Raw genomic sequence first — 18752 nt, 5'->3', positions numbered from 1 at the left:
AGATCATCTAGTGTTCTAAGTAAAACAATACTGCTTACCTGATAGAACTTCCTTTGGTACAGCTTTTGGTAGTAGATGAAGATCTAAGAGTGGGGTAAAGACGCCTTCTACATTCCCAAACATGGAAGAAAGGCCCAGACTAAACAACATAATAAAGAACAGGATAGCCCACACTTGGGAACCAGGCATTCGAAGAATTGCTTCAGTGAAGAGGATAAATGCCAGACCAGTACCAGATGCACTCTATACAACATACAGAATCAATACACAGTTGAAATACAGTATATGCTTCCTCTAGGTTCTGTAGCTTCATAATTTTTATATTAACTTTTAAAATAATATGTCTTACTGTATAAGGTTTAAATCTATGGAAACTAATGAGAACTACAAGAAGCAAAGATTAGAAAATTGAAAAACAAACAGTTGCTTGTACAATATTTGAAAAGTATAGAAGGTATTGCTGACAACAACTTATCATGGGAAATTGACACAGAATGAAAGTCTGAAAAAGAAACAGAAGCAGTAATTTTTCCTCCTCAAAAACAAACAATTCAAACTGATGTCAAAAAGACAAAAAAATTGAGATTGGCCAAGATGGAGCTCTGTTGTTTGCTGTGTTTGATTGCTCTATTTGGCTCCTTACCTATCTGACGATGAGGAAGAGGAGAGGGAAGACTTTGCAGCTTCCTCTAGCACCGAGTGAAGCCCAGCCCTTGAAGCAATATTCGCTGGAAAACAGAGTACTTCCTCATTCAGGAGAGGCGACCTCTTCAGTCATGCTGATTGATTGTTTCTCTGGCAGCAATGTAAGCAGGGCCATAGAACATAACAGTAGCCATACTGGGTCAGACCAATGGTCCATCTAGCCCAGTATCCTGTTTTCCAAACAATGGCCAAGCCAGGTCACAAGTACCTGGCAGAAACCCAATTAGCAGCAACATTCCATGCTACCAATTCCAGGGCAGTTGCTTCCCCATGTCTGTCTCAATAGCAGACTATGGACCTTTCCTCCAGGAATTTGTCCAAACCTTTTTTACACCCAGATACACTAACCGCTGTTACCACATCCTCCAGAGTTCCAGAGCTTAACTATTCATTGAGTGAAAAATATTTCCTCCTATTTGTTTTTAAAGTATTTCCATATAACTTCCTTGAGTGTCCCCTAGTCTTTGTACTTTTGGAACGAGTATAAAATTGATTCACTTCTACTCGTTCTACACCACTCAGGATTTTGTAGACCTCAATCATATCTCCCCTCATCTGTCTCTTTTCCAAGCTGAAGAACCCTAGCCTTTCCTCATATGAGAGGAGTTCCATCTCCTTTATCATTTTGGTCGCTCTTCTTTGAACCTTTTCTAATTCTGCTATATCTTTTTTGAGATATGGCGACCAGAACTGAATTCAGTACTCAAGGTGAGGTCGCACCATGGAACGATACAGAGGTATTATAGTATTTTCGGTCTTATTCACCATCCATTTCCTAATTATTCCTATCGTTCTGTTTGCTATTTTGGCTGCCGCCACACATTGAGCAGAAGATTTCAACGTATTATCTACATCAACACCTCAATCTTTTTCTTGGTTGCTGACCCCCAAGGTGGACCCTAGCATCAAGTAACTATGATTCGGATTATTCTTTCTAATGTGCATCACCTTGCATTTGTGCACATTAAATTTCATCTGCCATTTGGATGATCAGTCTTCCAATTTCCTAAGGTCTTCCTGCAATATTTCACAGTCTGCACGTGTTTTAACAACCTTGAATAGTTTTGTGTCATCTTCAAATTTAATCATCTCGCTCGTAATTCTGATTTCCATATCATTTATAAATATGTTAAACAGCATTGGTCCCAGTGGTACTCCACTGTTCACCCTCCTCCATTGAGAGACATGACCATATAACCTTACCGTTTGTTTTCTGTCCAATATCCAATTCTTAATCCACACCGGAACATTGCCTCCTATCCCATGACTCTTTAATTTTCTCAGGAGTCTCTCATGAGGAACTTTATCAAAAGCTATCTGAAAATCTAGATACACTACATTAACCAGCTCACCTTTATCCACATGTTTGTTCCTGTCTTCAAAGAAATGAAGCAAATTGGTGAGGCAAGACTTCCTTCGGCTGAACCCATGCTGACTCTGTCTCATTAAACCATGTTTGTCTATGTGTTCCGTAATTTTATTCTTTATAATAGTTTCCACTATTTTGCCCGGCAATGTTCTTATGATGCGGATTTATGAAGAAGTAATTTATACAGATTAGAAGCAATATATCCTTTCTTGAAGAGATCTTGAATGAATGATAAAATAGATGGTTGTTGAACAGATAAGTCAGTCAGAGAAGTCCCATCTTTGATACTATTTTTCAACTGTAGTCATTTGAAAAATTGGGAACAAGGTAGGGAAAATTCTGACTGTGGTAAGTTAAAGGGTTTAATCTGATTAGGGTGTAAACCATGGTCAATAGACAAAATACCCTTCTGAAACCATTCAGGCCAGAGAAAATGTTTATTATTGATCTTAATTTTCAGATTGCCCCAGATTAATGCTAGTACTAGGAATGTCCAAAATATTGTCCAATTCTATTAGATGTTGGTGTGAAAAAAACAAAATGGAATTAGATTTTAACTTATCTGGGAAGAATAGAGGTATATAGATAAGGAAAAGGTTCCAGAGTTTCTTCTCTAGGCTAAGCCAAAAAGGTGTGTAATCCAAAACATCTCTTAACCAATAGCAGGACTGTTGAAATATAAAAAAATTTGTGGTAGATGCGAGAGTCTGGATATGAAACCCTGGAAGCATCCTTTCATCTTTTCAAAGTCTTTAGGGCAATTTTTGGTGGCAGTAAACCCAATGCGGACTTACTGCTCGCTAAAAAGGAAGTACCGCCAGGCTACCTACCGCAGCAGCCCGGCAGTAGTTCCCACCCCCAGTGTGCCGTGTTTTCCGGCGCTACAAAATATATTTATTTTTGTAGCGCCAGTGTGCACCTGGCGGTAATCAGGGCTGCCCAGTTACTGCTGGGTTAGCACTGGAGCCCTTACCGCCACCTTAATGGGTGGCAGTAAGGGCTCCCCCAAAATGCCACATGGCCATTCCCTCATAAAAAGAAAGATCTACCTGTTACCAGCTGCGGTAAAGGGAGCCTCGGCATGTGTCAAAAACACGTGCTGATGCCAGCGTGGGCCCCCTTTAGTTGCAGCTTGGTAAAAGGGACCCTGAGTAAGTAATTTATCTAATTGTTTATAAAATGAGTTAGGGAAAAGTAAAGGCAACATACTCAAGATAAAATGAATTTTGGGCATGAGCACCATTTCGATAACTTCTAAACGGCCCCACCAATTTAAATGTTCCATGAAAGGGTAAGTTCGTTAACTGTGTTCAAGATTTTCTTTTAGTTAATAGCTGCTGTTTCTTCTAAAGAAGGACAGAGATTTAATACTAGATATTTTAAGCTTTTAGATGGCCACAGTAAACCAAGGGGCCCTTTAACTGTGTCTAGGAAAAAGGGCCTTTTTAAGGGGCCAGAAAATGAACGTGTGCTAAAATTGAAACCAGCGCATGTCCATTATTGGCCTGAGACCTTACCGCCATCCACTGACCTAGTGGTTAAGGTCTCGTGCGTTACCCATGTGGTAAGCACGTAGTGCATGCCAACTGATGTTTACCGCCGGGATTCTACCACGGGATTCTGCATGCTTTAAATTTGGAATTACCACCTGGCTCACATGCCAGCCGGCTGGTAGTGCCCATTTGGCACATGCTGTATGCATATAGGCCCTTACACAGCTTAGTAAAACGGGCTCCAAATGAGGAGGCAGTATTAGGAGTAGCATGTACATTGAGAGGTAAAACCTCTATTTTGGGGGGTATTAATTTTATAACCTGAGAATTTTGCATAATTTTTAACTAATTGAAGAAAATTGTTAATTGAAAGTTGTTGGTTCAAAAAAAAAACAAACATCATCATCATAAGCTGCTCTTTTAATTTCTAAAGAATTTGATCTGATTGTTACATTTTCCCTTATAGCTAAAAGAAGTGATTGTAATGCTAGATTAAAGGGGAAAGGGGAAAGGGGACATCCCTGACGAATGCCTCCGGATAATTTTATATATTTAGAAAGTGAGTTGTTAGCAATTATTCGAGCTGTAGGTGGGGTGTAAAGAATTTTAACTTTATTGACATATGAGTCTGGTGCACCAAACCACTTTAGAATTTGAAACAAAAACTCCCATTTGACCCCGTCAAAAGCCTTCTCGGCATCAACCAACAAGGCCACAACAGGTTGTGAGATAGTCTTGGCTAAAATGGAAACCTGATGAAAAAGTTGTGCATTGTCTGTGATGAGCCATTCAGGCATAAAACCAACCTGGTTGGGATGTATCACAGAGCCAATAATCTTTTTTAATCTATTAGAAAGGATTTTAGCAAAAATTTTATAATCTGCATTGAGGAATGAAATTAGTCTTTATTAGGCTTGGGAAGAATGGTGATAACTGCATCTGCAAATGAATCAGGATAATTCGGGTCACTTTCTAGTTCTTTGAAAAAAAGATTCAGATGGGGATCATTTTTGAAAAGTCTATAAAACTCATTAGAAAGACCATCCGGTCCAGGAGGGGTCCATTTACTAAGGTGTGCTGGTGTAGGTGCATGTTTTGGATGTGCACAGATCCATTTTAAAGCACACCTGTAAAAAATGCCCTTTTTTGCCCAAAAATGGACGTGCGGCAAAATAAAAATTGTTGCACATCCATTTTGGTTCTGAGACCTTACTGCCACCCACTCACTTAGCGATAAGGTCTCACGCGTTAACCAGGCAGTAATCATCTACACGCCTACAATGCTGATTACTGCCCGGTTAGCGCCACGTGCTGGAAAATAAAGTATATTTTCAGGCGCATGTAGCAGATGTGCATAAAAAATTAAATTACTGCCCAGACCACATGGTAGCTGAGTGGTAGCTCCAAATTGACACACACTGTGCGCACATAGGCGCCAACACAGCTTAGTAAAAGGGACCCATTTCTTTATCTTTAATCGGGACTTAGAGGGAGGAAATTTCTTGACTGTTCCATTTAGAAGCTGGATACTACCCAGAAAGGACTCTAATGCTTCAGAACTGTATAAATTTGTGTAAAATTCAAGGAAGGCATCCAAGATTTCTGTTGTGTTAGTAATGATTTAATTATTGTGCTTAATAGATGATATAGTGCTCAGCATAAATGGATCTGTTATGAATTAATATTTCATCGCCAGCTATTTGACTGTATAATTTATTGTATTCTCATTTCTTTTGATAAAGCTGATTTAGTAATGAAGCTTCTTGGGAATCCATATATTGTCTTCCTAAAAAGTTTATGGATTGTTCAAGATTATTCATTAATTTGTTTTTCTCTTTCTTATAATTTGCTGAGATAGAAATGAACTCGCCTCTTAATGAGGCTTTGAAAGCTTACCATATTGTGGTATGATTAGTTTCATTATTAATATTACATCTTAAAAAACCTGGAAATGAAACTTTTGAATCTAGTATGGGTTTCCTGGTGGAACTGGGTGTTCTAGGGCAGGGGTGTGCTGGTAAATTTTTAACAACAGGCTCTTTCTCCGGACGTAGCCAGCTCTGCAGTTGGAAGGGCCAGGGGTGGCCGGTGTGGGGGGGAGCAACACTTGCCTCTCTCTCCTCCCTCCCTTCGTGGGGGCACACTAGGCATATCTTTGCTGGCAGCCAGTAAATGGACTGCCACCACTCCCAACGTCTTGCTCTGAGCAGCATGCTGAAACTTCTCACACATGCTGGAGAAGTCCCAGCCTGCTGCTCAGAGCTGGAAACAAGGAGTGGGGAGCAGCAGCAGTCTATTTACTTGGCTGGCAGGGCTCAGCATCCCCACCAGCAAAGTAAAAGAGAATTCAGCAGGGGGCCCAAGCCCACATTTTGGGAGCCAGTTGTTAAAGTAGCCATGGAGGGCCCTACTTTAACAACCGGCTCCCAAAATTCTTAAAAACTTAACAACCGGCTCTTGCGAGCCTGTGAGAGCCTGCTCCAGCACACCACTGTTCTAGGGTTATTGCAGCATGATCAGAAAGCATTATGAGCTCAATTCCTGCTTTAGAAACAAGTGTTAGCAAACTGTTTGATATAAAAAAAATGATTTATTCTTGAATAGCTGGAATGGGGTGCTGAAAAAAAGGAAAAGTTCCTGGTGACTGGATGCAGCTACCTCCATGTTTAATTACACATTGAGTGAAGAAAAAGTTTCTCTGATTCGTTTTAAATTTACTACTTTGTAGCTTCATCACATGCCCCCTAGTCCCAGTATTTTTGGAAAGCGTAAACAGTTGCTTCATGTCTACCTTTTCCACTCCACTCATTATTTTACAGACCTCTATCATATTTCCCCTCAGTCACCTTTTCTCCAAGCTGTAGAGCCCAAGCCGCTTTAGCCTTTCCTCATAGGGAAGTCGTCCCATCCCCTTTATAATTTTCGTCGCCCTTCTCTGCACCTTTTCTAATTCCACCATATCTTTTTTGAGATGCAGCAACCAGAATTGAACACAATGTTCGCATACAAAAGCATTATAACGTTCTCATTTTTGTTTTTCATTCCTTTCCTAATAATACCTAACATTGTATTTGCTTTCTTAGCCACAGCAGCAGCACACTGAACAGAAGGCTAGATCCCTTTGTTGGTTGGTGACTCCTAATGTGGAACCTTGCATTATGTAGCTATAATTTGGGTTCCTTTTTCCCACATGCATCACTTTGCACTTGCTCACATTAAATGTCATCTGCCAAATATCAGTTAGGGAAGATGAGTTATGATTATCAGACAATTGCATGGCTGGGATTTGAATCTTAATACACTTTCTTTTTAAGTAATTTGCTAGTATCTTGTTATTTTATTAGATTCAGCATAATGTGATTAGATCTGGGATATCTATTGGGTATGGAACCAGGATGAGATTTGATGTACGGTGTATATATTTTATGCACTACAATCATCAAACACTCTTGAACTCCTCAAAAAATGGATAGAAAAGTTCACCGTCAAACTTAAAAAGCACCCAAAAGTGAACCAATATTTAACAGACAGACTGTATCACATACTATATAGGTAGGAGAAAAAGACATCAGACATTGACTAGAAAGTTCTAAGCTAACCTCTCTAGCATTTGCACTGGGTTCCGTTAGATGATGTCACCCAGCATTGAGAATACAATGGCTTGCTTGTCCTCAGAGAAAAGCAAATAATCATAAACATCACTGAATATGTCTTGACGTTTATGATAATTTGCTTTTATTGATGCTGTTGTGTCAAAACCTACAAGACTGTGTGACTCCTGATGTGGGTGATTCCTCAACTAGAGTTTTGGCAAAGATGAGTAGCAAAAGTTGCATACGCAGAGAAATTAACTATGGTGTTGAATGGAGGGGCAGACAAATGTGATTAGATCTGGGATATCTATTGGGCATGGAGCCAGGATGAGATTTGATGTACGGTTTACGCAGTGCGTTTATTCTACCAAAAAAGGTGCCGGTATTTTATTTATTTATTTATTTATTTGTAGCATTTCTATCCCACATTTTCCCACCAATTTGCAGGCTCAATGTGGCTTACATTTGCTGTAATGGCGGTTGCCATTTCCAGGTAACAGAATTACAAATGGTAATGCGTTTAGGTGCATACATACATGGTAACATACATGGAACATGATATATATGGAACAAATCATGGAATATATATATACCATATGTATACATACATGTAAGGAAGAATACATTTTGGTATTGCATGAAGGCTCCCGAGTAATAAATTGGATTGTAACATACATTAGGTCATCGGCTCTAGAGAGACCCTATTCAAAGTAAGGTTTAAAGTGGTAGTGCTTGATCAATAATAGAAAGGGTTTAAGCAGTCACGCGATAAAAGGTCAGTTTTGTATAAATCGTGTATAATGTTATTATTTAGTATTTAAGATGGATGTTTATGGTATGCCATCTTGAAAAGATCTGTTTTCAGTAGCTTTCGGAAGTTGGTTAGGTCTTGCATTGTTTTTATGGCCTTCGGTAGTGCGTTCCATAACTGCGTGCAGATGTATGAGAAACTGGTCGCGTATGTGGATTTATATTTTAGCCCTTTACAGTTAGGATAGTGGAGATTGAAGAATGTGCGTGATGATCTTTTTGCATTCCTAGTAGGCAAATCTATAAGGTCTGACATGTAGGTCGGGGCTTCCCCGTATATGATCTTGTGGACCAGGGTGCAAACTTTGAACGTAATTCGTTCTTTTAGTGGGAGCCAGTGTAGTTTTTCTCTTAGGGGTTTGGCACTTTCGTATTTCGCTTTCCCAAATGTGAGGCTGGCTGCTGTGTTTTGAGCGGTTTGAAGCTTCTTAATGATTTGTTCTTTACATCCGGCATAAATGGCATTGCAGTAGTCTAGATGACTTAGCACCATTGATTGTACTAGGCTGCGGAATACTTCCCTTGGGAAGAAAGGTTTGATTCTTTTAAGTTTCCACATTGAGTAGAACTTTTTCTTTGCTATATTTTTCGCATGGTCTTCCAGTGTGAGATTTTGGTCAATTGTGACTCCCAGGATTTTCAGGCTGTCTGATACCGGAAGTGTGTAGTCTGGGGTGTTTACGGTATTGGGTTTGTTTGTGTTGTATTGTATTGTATTCAAATGCTAGGTCACTCTTCAGGAGTGGGGTGATCACTGAGGGACCCACCCCACAATAGCCAGGTCCCCTGCAACCAATCACAAAATCTGTGACAAGGCAGAATCGGTATGTAGAGCCTGAGCTCTTTCATTAAACTTTTGGGTCCATGGGTCAATTTTAACATACAGTGGAAAAGGTGCTGGTACTCAGTACCCCCAAGTACCCCCTCAAAAATGCCCTGGGTTTACGTATTATATGTATTTTGTACCTAGGGCAATGGAGAGTTAAGTGCTCTCCCCAGTCACAGGGAGCTGCAGTAGGAATTGAACCATTGGGCTACTCCTCCATGGAGAGTGCAAGACGTGAAATATCCATATCCTTTTTGACCATTAATGCATTTGAAATGCTGTTGTAAATAAAGAGTTATTAGAAACAATTTTAAATATAATTCTTGCCATTTAATTAATTTTCTGTAGCTTCTGTACCTGATCAAGAAACTCCTGAAGCTTGCATTCCTTCAAATTCAGCCTGGAAGTTCTTTCTGGATATTGGTTGTTCAGCTCCTCATGCCAGGTATTATATGTGTCTCTTGTGATATTCTGGTCCATCAGATCAAATTCATTGGTGAGAGAAACTATGTTTCTGATATTGACAATAATTAGCAATGAAATCACATAGAAAAACATGCTTTCATGAACACACAAACTTTTAAGGGGCAATTTTCAATAGCCTTCCTAGGTGCAAAGACCCATTAACCTCATGGGCAGTTTTCAAAGAGAAACTACACCCATAGTTTTAATTAAACATATTTTTTACATGGGGATGGGGCAAAAAAGCCCATACACACTCTAATCTGTCTTTTTTTACCAGGCAGAAGAAGAGCTATAAAAGTGATTCGTAGTAGTAGTAGTAGTAGTAGAAAGTATTTTTGTGTAGACTTTTCAATTCTGTAGGTGTATTCCTTTTCATTGTGGCAAAAAGTACATGGAAACCATATACTTTATAGCCATCCAGGGTGTCCAACTTTAGACAAACCAGTTTACCTATGTAAACAATGTTTATCTGAGTAAATGACTTTGACAATTACACAGGAAAACAGGCTTGTTTTGAAACTGTGTGCACTAAAAGATTGTCACTATTTTTATGCAATCTTTTATGCCTATAGTATCTTTATAAAATAGGTTCCCGCTTGACTTCTCAGTCTAGGCAACCTGTTCTGCTTTTTCTTTTTTGGCTTTTCTTCTTTACAATTTTCTAAACAATGGAAAATATATTTAAAACATATGTAGCCATCTCACAGTTCATTGTTAATTATTAATTTGACAGCAAAATGCATTGAGAGGCCCTTTTACTAAAACTTAGCACACTAAGCTTTAGTAAAATGGCCCCAAGACAGTTGAGTTTAGTGAAAGAAAAATAATGCTATAGTATATTAGGCTATAGTATATTACAATACAAAATTTTAACTTATTACTATATAACATCAGTAGTATAGTTCACTGGCTTTTCTCAAAGCAAATGTGGATATTGTTGACAGGTGGCCATGCCCACATCTGGTCACATCAGCCAATAAGAACTGAGGAGCTGCCCAAACCACGCCAACTCTGCCCAAGCCCTGCCTACTCCCTACCCTACCCCTCTTGATGACATCACCAGATGTGATGTCGTAGCACCACCTATGCCCTGCCCCTTTTGCATCTCTCTTCCCCCACCTTATTTGTATAACCTGCCCAGAACCCCACCCCTTTTTGCATAGCCCCAAACCCCAGCCCTTTCAGTGACATCACAAGAAGTGATGTTATAACTCCACCCAGGCCATGCCTCTTTTTAAAGATTGCTTGAGTACTGGTTGCCCCTACTTCCCTTCCTGTTTCACAATACTCGCCGCCACCTTGGATGAGTCACATGTCAGGAAGTGATATTAATAGTTCCCTGACACCAACCCCTACAACCTAGGAGGAACATGCACAGTTTGCACAACCACTACAGGCAGTCAGCATACACTTTGAAATTCCTTTTATTTTTCAGGAAAGACTAAAGGCATTTTAAGCCTTGAGACTACCTGTTTCTTTTTTTAAACTTTTTCTTTCAAAAGGATACCATGCAGTTTAAACCACAGATCTAATATTTTAAAACCCTAACATGTGTTTATTTATGGTGTACAGAGATGTATCTGTTTACTTTTAAGAACAGCAGGCTGAGAACTGTTTTTGCTGAATCAATTCAGAAATGAACAGTGTTCATGCATGCAACCCCACTTCCCCATTGGAGAACTTTTGAATCAATTCAGAGATGAAGCATGCAAACCCTCTTCCTCAATCCCCCCACATCTTAGGAGCCAAACATACACACTATTTCCCAGCTACCCTCTCTCAGGAGAGATTTGACCAGTGTAGGAAACAACAATATTACATTTTAGGCTTTACAGGGCAAAAAAAATAGTGTAGGTGGTTAGTGTTGAATTTTAAAATAAACTTACTGGTTTTACAATTGTTTCCCCTCTCCTCTTTCTATGTAGCTCGTCAGCTAGGAAGCTGTCATATATAGAGATCAGCAGATTGCCTGCTTTTAACTCACCTCTCCCTCCCTTCAAATCATGCTGGTTTTAAACTGTGTCAACCTGTTGTCTGTGTGAGGTCATGCAGCCCCCTCCCTATCCCCCCACCTCCTTCCCTTTCTGTGGCTAGGATGAAAGAAAAAAAAAAAAAGCTTTTTTAAGAGCTCAGAGTCTCACACAGTGGTGCCCAGCCTGCTTTTCATTTTACCAACCTCTCACGGATTCCACTTCCCTATCTGCCACCCCCCTTTCAGAGGAAATTCAGAAAAAGCAGAGCTGTGTGGTTACTGTTTTTAAGATAGAGAGAAAACCCAGAGCCATACATTTTGCACTGTTTTAAGTTTTGCAAAAGTCTCTCTTAGAACTCTATAAAAAAAAAAAAAGGGCTCTGTTTAAACAAATGCTGACCCTTCCCGTCTATCAATATGAGCAAACAAGCCCTGCTCACACAGATATGCTGTATTGTAAAGGGAAATAGGTCACGTGAAAGAAGTGTATGGCAGATTTGGAATGTGTGAGTCCTCATATAGAAGGCATCTTTACTTCTTGTCAGCTTTATTTTACCATTTCCACACTGATCAGAAGTTTTTCTTGGAAAAACGGATCACTGTGGAAATGACCTAATAATCGTATCTTCTGGCAAGTGGCTGTAAAGTGCACCCTTTCGTTGAAATTGGCATTGCAGCTGCCAGGGTCTGTCAACTGCATCTGAGGGATCCTTTACAGTAATTGAGAAGCAGTTCTATGAGGGCTTTATCAGGACAGCAGTTGTTGCTCTGACTGATGTCTGTCTCTGTCATGATGTCCAGCTAGTTCAAGAGGGAGGCTATCGGATAATTTACTTGCAGCACTGTGGTCATCCCTACAATGTCTGATCTGTCTTTTTTCATGATCTTACAGGTCAGGTACAACAGCGTATTGTTCAAATCCAAATAATCTTTCCCATGACCAGCTATGTAAAAGTTAAGCGGCCTGGTTTCTGAAAAGGCCAGTAAAGGCTGTATTTCCACATAAGTGCTTCTTTTCAATACTGGTTTGTGTGGGTGACAATTGAAAGAAGTCTTTTTCTGATTTAATGTATTCTTCCTAACCGTCATGCACAAAAGCTATGATTTTTTTCTCAAAATATATCTTCCAGCTCTGTAGCATCAGCTCTCTTAGCCTTTCACTTAGGCTTCTGAGACACCTCACAGTTGAGTTTCTTTCTTTTAAGAGGTTTGGGCAGCCCTTCTAAAAGCATCTGCCTGCTTCTCTTTCTCTTAACATTTTTTTGCATGACTGCTAGTCCCGAGCCGGTCTACTCTCCGTTGTTATATTATTCATGTTATTCAGAACGGCCATGGTGATATGACCCATCACATCTTTAGATGTGTTTTTGGCCACACTTTTCATGTGTGGTTTATCAATCTCAATGCCTCTTCTCAGCAGCAGTAGCGCTTTTCTAAAGAGACTATGAAACACATCACTGATCCCTTCTACGTACATAACAGGTGATCTGTAAAAAGCCGTGGAGCCCATGACCAGCCTGGGTCACATAATAATCTCTGTATGCTGCAGGATCACCGTAAGTTTTATCACCACAATGTTAAAATATGATCGCTGTCTGGGGTCGCAATTGAAACTTAAGGATCCACCAAATCCAATGTGGAAGATAAAACAAAGAGGCAGACCTTGTGAAAAAAAAACCCCACAGTCTTTATTTGTACAAATGCATCCAGGAAAAGGAGCATTGCTTGTTTCATTTTATCTGTTGGACCAGTCAAGTAATCATGCTCCTGATGCAGCCGGTATTTTAGGTGAAACACGGCCATATTGGGAACAGATGTTTGAATTCCTGGGAGCTTTTTGTTAACAAGGTCTACTTCTTTGTTTTATCTTTCCTGAATGAGTCTGTGATTGCCTTGACTCAGTAGATCCGTGTCCACGCCCCAAACAGCACTGAGGTACAGCCCCACTTTCTGACTTCAGGGAAGCTTCCTCCCCTGATGTCGAGAGTGGTACTGTATGCATTAAAGCCAGCACTGACACCCTTCAAGATGCCAGTGTCAAGGATCTTTGTGCCAGCATGGAAGGAGCCTCAGGAAGAACCTAGGTTTGAATGGCAGTTGGCACAAGTGCCCTCAATACCTGAGCGCTTTGCAACTGCAACATCTGTGCCAGCTGCTCCTTGATCATGGATCAGAACTGCTCATCGAAGGAAGGCATTGGCAAAGGTAGAGGAGCCAGAAGAGAGGCAGCCTGAGAAATTAGTGTCGGACCAGTAGTGGGGACCTGGCTGCTAAAAGACTTGTGTACCAGCACCTCTTCCGCTGCTTGCCCTGAGATCGGTAGCATGGAATGTTGCTATTTGGGTTTCTGCCACACACTTGTGACCTGAATTGGCCACTGTTGGAATTAGGAAACTGGGCTAGATGGACCATTGGTCTGACCCAGTATGGCTATTCTTATGTTCTTATGAGAGGGCGCTCTCCTCCCTGGTGCCAGCGCTTCTCGGGTATCGTCAAACCCATATGTGCCTTCGGTATCGTGTCCGAAACTGACCGATCTCTGGGCCTAATCTCAGCGTCCAAGAGAGGTGGATGCTGTCCCAGTGGATGAGGAAGACTTGGCAGCATCGAGGTCGATGCTTCCAGTACCGATGTCAATTATCAGCCTTGGAGGAGCCAAAAAAGCTTGTCCTGTTGAACCTGACACACCCTCTGTGTCCTCAGTTGCATTTGCAAACACAGAGAACAAGAATTAGGCTCAAGGTCAGGTCCAAGGCACCTGATGCACCAGTTATGTGGTCTGTCATGGAAATCACCTGATTACATTGGGCGCACCTCTTGAAGCCACTGGGAGTCTTCTTGGATATCAAAAAAGGATCACGGTTAAATTAAACTCCTCAATTTTGCACCAGAAAAAAAGAGCAATGTTCAAATCGAGGTTCAGGCTCCAGCCTAAAAGGGCCTAACAATATGCAAAAAGTAAAGGAAACTGAAGAAAGAGTAAAATAAAGAGAAAATTATCCGAGAGGACTTGAAAACCTGCACAGGTATTTTTACCAATACACACATTTAGCTTTTTACCTCCTGGAACCTTCAGCATAAATGCCATCATATTCTCACAGCTAGGTGACGTCATCCGACGGAGCCCAGTACAGACGCAGGCTAGGGAGATCAAGAACTTTTTAACAGTGATCCACCGTACATGCACTGGTGCCTTCCTACTACTACTATTTAGCATTTCTATAGCGCTACAAGGCGTACGCAGCGCTGCACAAACATAGAAGAAAGATAGTCCCTGCTCATAGAGCTTACAATCTAATAGACAAAAAATAAATAAAGTAAGCAAATCAAATCAATTAATGTGAACGGGAAGGAAGAGAGGAGGGTAGGTGGAGGCGAGTGGTTACAAGTGGTTACGAGTCAAAAGCAATGTTAAAGAGGTGGGCTTTCAGTCTAGATTTAAAGGTGGCCAAGGATGGGGCAAGATGTAGGGGCTCAGGAAGTTTATTCCAGGCTAGGGTGCACAAGCGTGGGTCCCTCAATCTTCATTTTTTCCTGAAGCATGGAGGAACCATTATTTCCAAATAGCCTTTAATATTTCTCCTGATTAACCTGTTAGTCTTGCCTAGTACGGGACCACTGAGTTACTGCCTTTTATTTTGCATGATTCTGATTGTCTTTGGCATGAGTGTATTCTTTCCCATTATTATTGTAGTTCTTTTCTTTTTCCCTATTATTGGAATTTATCCTTTTAATTAAACCAGTAGTGTAGCTACAGGGGGCCACGGGGGCCTGGGCCCCCCCTAAATTGGCTCTGGGAGTTTGGCTGGTGGGGGGGTCCCCAACCCCTGCCAGCTGAAGCATTTGTCCACTGCTGGTCTCCGGCTCTCCACCACACTGCCTGCTCTGCTCTTCCCCTCACGTCACGTGCATACTCGTTTTAGTGAAACTGAGCATGTGCAAAGTGCTGCACATGCTCAATTTCATTAAAAAAAAGCATGCATGCAACCTGAGGGGAAGAGCAGGGTAGGCAATAAGGTGGAGAAGAGCGCTGGACAAATTCTTCAGCTGGCGGAGGTTGTGGACCCCTGCCAGCCAAGGTATGAGAGCTGGCGGCGGCAGGGTGTGGTAGTGGCAGGAAGGGAGGCCAAAATGTGCCCCCCCCCCACACTTTGGGATCTGGAACCCCCCCCCCCCCCCTTCATTTTGAGGTCTGGCTACGCCACTGATGTAAACTGCCTTGGCCTTTTGATAGTAACAGCGGTATATCAAAGTTTAAATTAAAAAACAAAACATAATAAATGAAACATAAATACTTAGCGAGAATATTGGGCATATACATGTGTATGTGTACACGTGTGTATATGCTAGTATTCTAAACGTTTACATGTGCAATGTGCTTGGAAATGATAGTCCTTATGTTACAACTGTGCAACTCCATTTAGGCGCCCCGAGGATGTGTAGTAGGAGCTTATTCTATAATGGCCATATTCTGTTACAATGCTAGTGTAACCGACTTTTGGCACACCTAATATTTATACATGGATGCATAAATGAGGCACATAACTGGGAGCCCCTCCCATGTTCTACCCATGTGTATGCTACATTGGCAAATATGTAAGTTAAGTGGGTATTTGAAGAATACCAACTGCTGGTACTTTTTCAGGTAAGTTCTAGTATTGTAGACATTTAAGTGCACAAGGGTCATGTAAGTGCAGGCACCTAGACTAAATTTGCCTTTCATGTGTATAAATCAGTGGGTGGGGGCTCTGTGTGTGAGAGAATTTGGATATATGAGAGGAGAGGTGTGAATGGGTGGGCTTGCTATGACTGATTCACCCCTTCCTTCTTGCAATATCCACATCTTCATGGCCTCTGGCACTCCTTCTTCCTGATTTCTTCTACCATACCATTCACTCACTCACTCACTCATCTGATCCTTTCCTACCCCTCACATTTTCCTTCTTCCTTTGTCCCTCCTACCTTCACATCCCTATCTCATTGAGCTGTAACCAATACTCTGCTACAGTGGCATGTCTGTCCTCCTAGCCTGATACTGCATGATGCCTCTTCATGAGTGGAGCAGCACATGTTTCCAATTTGACAAGTAGGCATGGGCTTCCCATCTGCTGCACTCTTGCTGTTGTTACTGCATCTTTACTGCATCTTAAGTACATAATCCAATATAAAATACTTACTCTAACCCACAAGGCACTTCATACAGGATCACCAGCTTACCTAGCCTTGGTCATCTCACCATAGGTCCCCTCTAGATCCCTCCATTCTGCAACAGATCATCATCTTTCTATCCCTTCAGTTTCTGCCTCTCACCTTCCCATGGAATGCACTCCCCCTTTTTACTCATAGTAAGTTATCCTCTCTAAGATTTAAATCTATCCCAAAACCCCACCCTTCTCCCTGGCTTTCTCAGGTGCGACAATTTCAGCACAGGGGTGACCTTCCAGTGATGGGGGGCAGCCTAGACTCCCTCTCTCCTTACCTCTGTGTCTCCATTCTCTTTCTATAACTCTCCTCCCCTCTACAATTTCTCTTTCCTATTTATTGACACAAATCGGGAGATCGCCGGCGATCTCTCAATCCCGGCCAAATTGGTATTATCGAAAGCCAATTTTGGCCGTCCCAAATTGCTTTTTTGTAGCGGCGCTGGCCATCCTTCAAGGGGGCATGTTGGTAGGGTAGCGAAGGCAGGAAGAGGGGCGGAGTGGGGCGGGGTTACGAGATGGCCGGCTTCACCTTATTATGAAAAAAAAAAAACAGCCGGCTCGAACGAGTATTTCGCCGGGCGGACTTGGTCCATGTATTTTTAGGACCAAGTCCCAAAAAAGAGCCCCAACTGACCAGATGACCACCGGAGCGAAGCAGGGATCACCTCCCCTTACTCCCCATGTGGTCACCAACCCCCTCCCACACACACACAAAAGAAAAATTAAAACATTTTTTGCCAGCCTGTATGCCAGCCTCAAATGTCATACCTGGCTCCCTGACAGCAGTATGCAGGTCCCTGGTCAGTTTTTAGTGGGTGCACTGCACTTCAGGCAGGTGGACCCACGCTCCCCCACCACCTGTTACACTTGTGGTGGTTAATGTTGAGCCCTCCAAAAAACCCCAAAACCCACTGTACCCACATATAGGTGCCTCCTTTCACCCCTTAGGGCTATGGTAATGCTGTAGAGTTGTGGCCAGTAGGATTTGGGGCAGATTTGGGGGGCTCAGCACACAAGGGAAGGGTGCTATGCACCTGGAAGCTAATTTTGGGGGTTTTTAAAAAGATTTTTTAAGTGCCCCCTAGGGTGCTCGGTTGGTGTCCTGGCATGTCAGGGGGGCCAGTGCACTACAAATGCTGGCTCCTCCCACGGCCAAATGCCTTGCATTTCGCCGGGTTTGAGATGGCCGTGTCTGGTTTCCATTATGGCTGAAAATCGGAGCCGGCCATCTCATCTACACCCGGTGATCCGCTGGCGATCCTATTCTAAACCCAGCGAGCGATTTGGCCGGCACCAAGCGTATTTTGAAAATACGCTTAGCTCCACCCACTTACAGCGCTGGGCCCAAAGATGGCTGGCCATCAATTTCGCCAGCGCCGTTCGATTATTCCCCTCCACAGTACTGTCAATGGCACTTCACTTCTTTCAAATATATTTTTTTTATTTGGTAAGGTTCCAACTTAAATATTTTTTTCTTAATTAATTCAAAATGTCTTCTTCCTTTCTGTTTTATGAAATATTAAGCCACACAAAACACTCTTCTTCTCTAAAACTTCTCTGCCAAAAAGATTTTCTCAATAGTGAAAAATTTGCAGTAAAACAAGTATTCCTGCTCACAGTACTACTACTACTTATCATTTCTATAGCGCTACAAGGCATACGCAGCGCTGTACACCATAGTAATAGTTGTCCTTATTAAATATGGGGTCCTTTTACTGAGCTGTGGCAAAAGGTGGTAGTTTTTCCCATGCGCTAAGCTGAAGAGTCCAAACCTTTTAAAAAATTTCCCCATGGGGAGTTATTCCATTCCTTTTATCATTTTTTGGTTACCCTTCTCTGTACCTTTTCTTATGCAACTATATCTTTTTTTAGATGCAGTGCCCAAAATAGTACATTCATTCATTACCTATTAATTCCTAATATTCTCTCTGTTTTCTTGACCACTGCTGCATATTGAGCAGAGGATTTTAAGATCATCAATGGTGACACCTAGATCTTTTTACTGGGTGGTAACTCCTCATGCTATAATTTGGGTTGCTCTTTCCTAAGTTTATCAGTTTGCCTACGTTAAATTTTATTTGCTTTTTGGATACCCAGTTTCCCAGTTTCATGAGGTCTTCTTGCAATATCTCACAACCCTCTTGTGACTCAACAACAAGGATTAAACTGTTGATGTGCCATAGGCAAACAAACATTGCCCCCTCCCCCCCCCCCCCCCCCCGCACCAACATAATATATTTTAAAACTCTCACAAATAGGGCCCCACATGATTCTGACTGCAGAGGAAAAAGTAGCAGGTACAAACCATAGCCTTC

General features: G+C 41.7%; 1 protein-coding gene across 1 annotated transcript in view; it reads right to left on the bottom strand.

Moving 5' to 3' along the window:
- The window catches only part of LOC115474290 (sodium-dependent neutral amino acid transporter B(0)AT3-like), a 157551-nt gene that overhangs the window by 31811 nt on the left and 106988 nt on the right, over positions 1-18752 (bottom strand). The window contains exons 8-9 of the mRNA XM_030209699.1: positions 9154-9310; positions 39-243 (exon numbers count right to left, since the gene is read on the bottom strand). Of these exons, the coding sequence (XP_030065559.1) occupies positions 39-243; positions 9154-9310 (362 nt within the window). The remainder of the gene's footprint in view (positions 1-38; positions 244-9153; positions 9311-18752) is intronic.

The sequence above is a fragment of the Microcaecilia unicolor genome, chromosome 1 (assembly GCF_901765095.1).
Source record: "Microcaecilia unicolor chromosome 1, aMicUni1.1, whole genome shotgun sequence".
In the NCBI taxonomy this organism is placed as follows: domain Eukaryota; kingdom Metazoa; phylum Chordata; class Amphibia; order Gymnophiona; family Siphonopidae; genus Microcaecilia; species Microcaecilia unicolor.
Note: the sequence above shows the minus strand (reverse complement) of the source record. Positions and strands in the feature narration are given on the sequence as shown.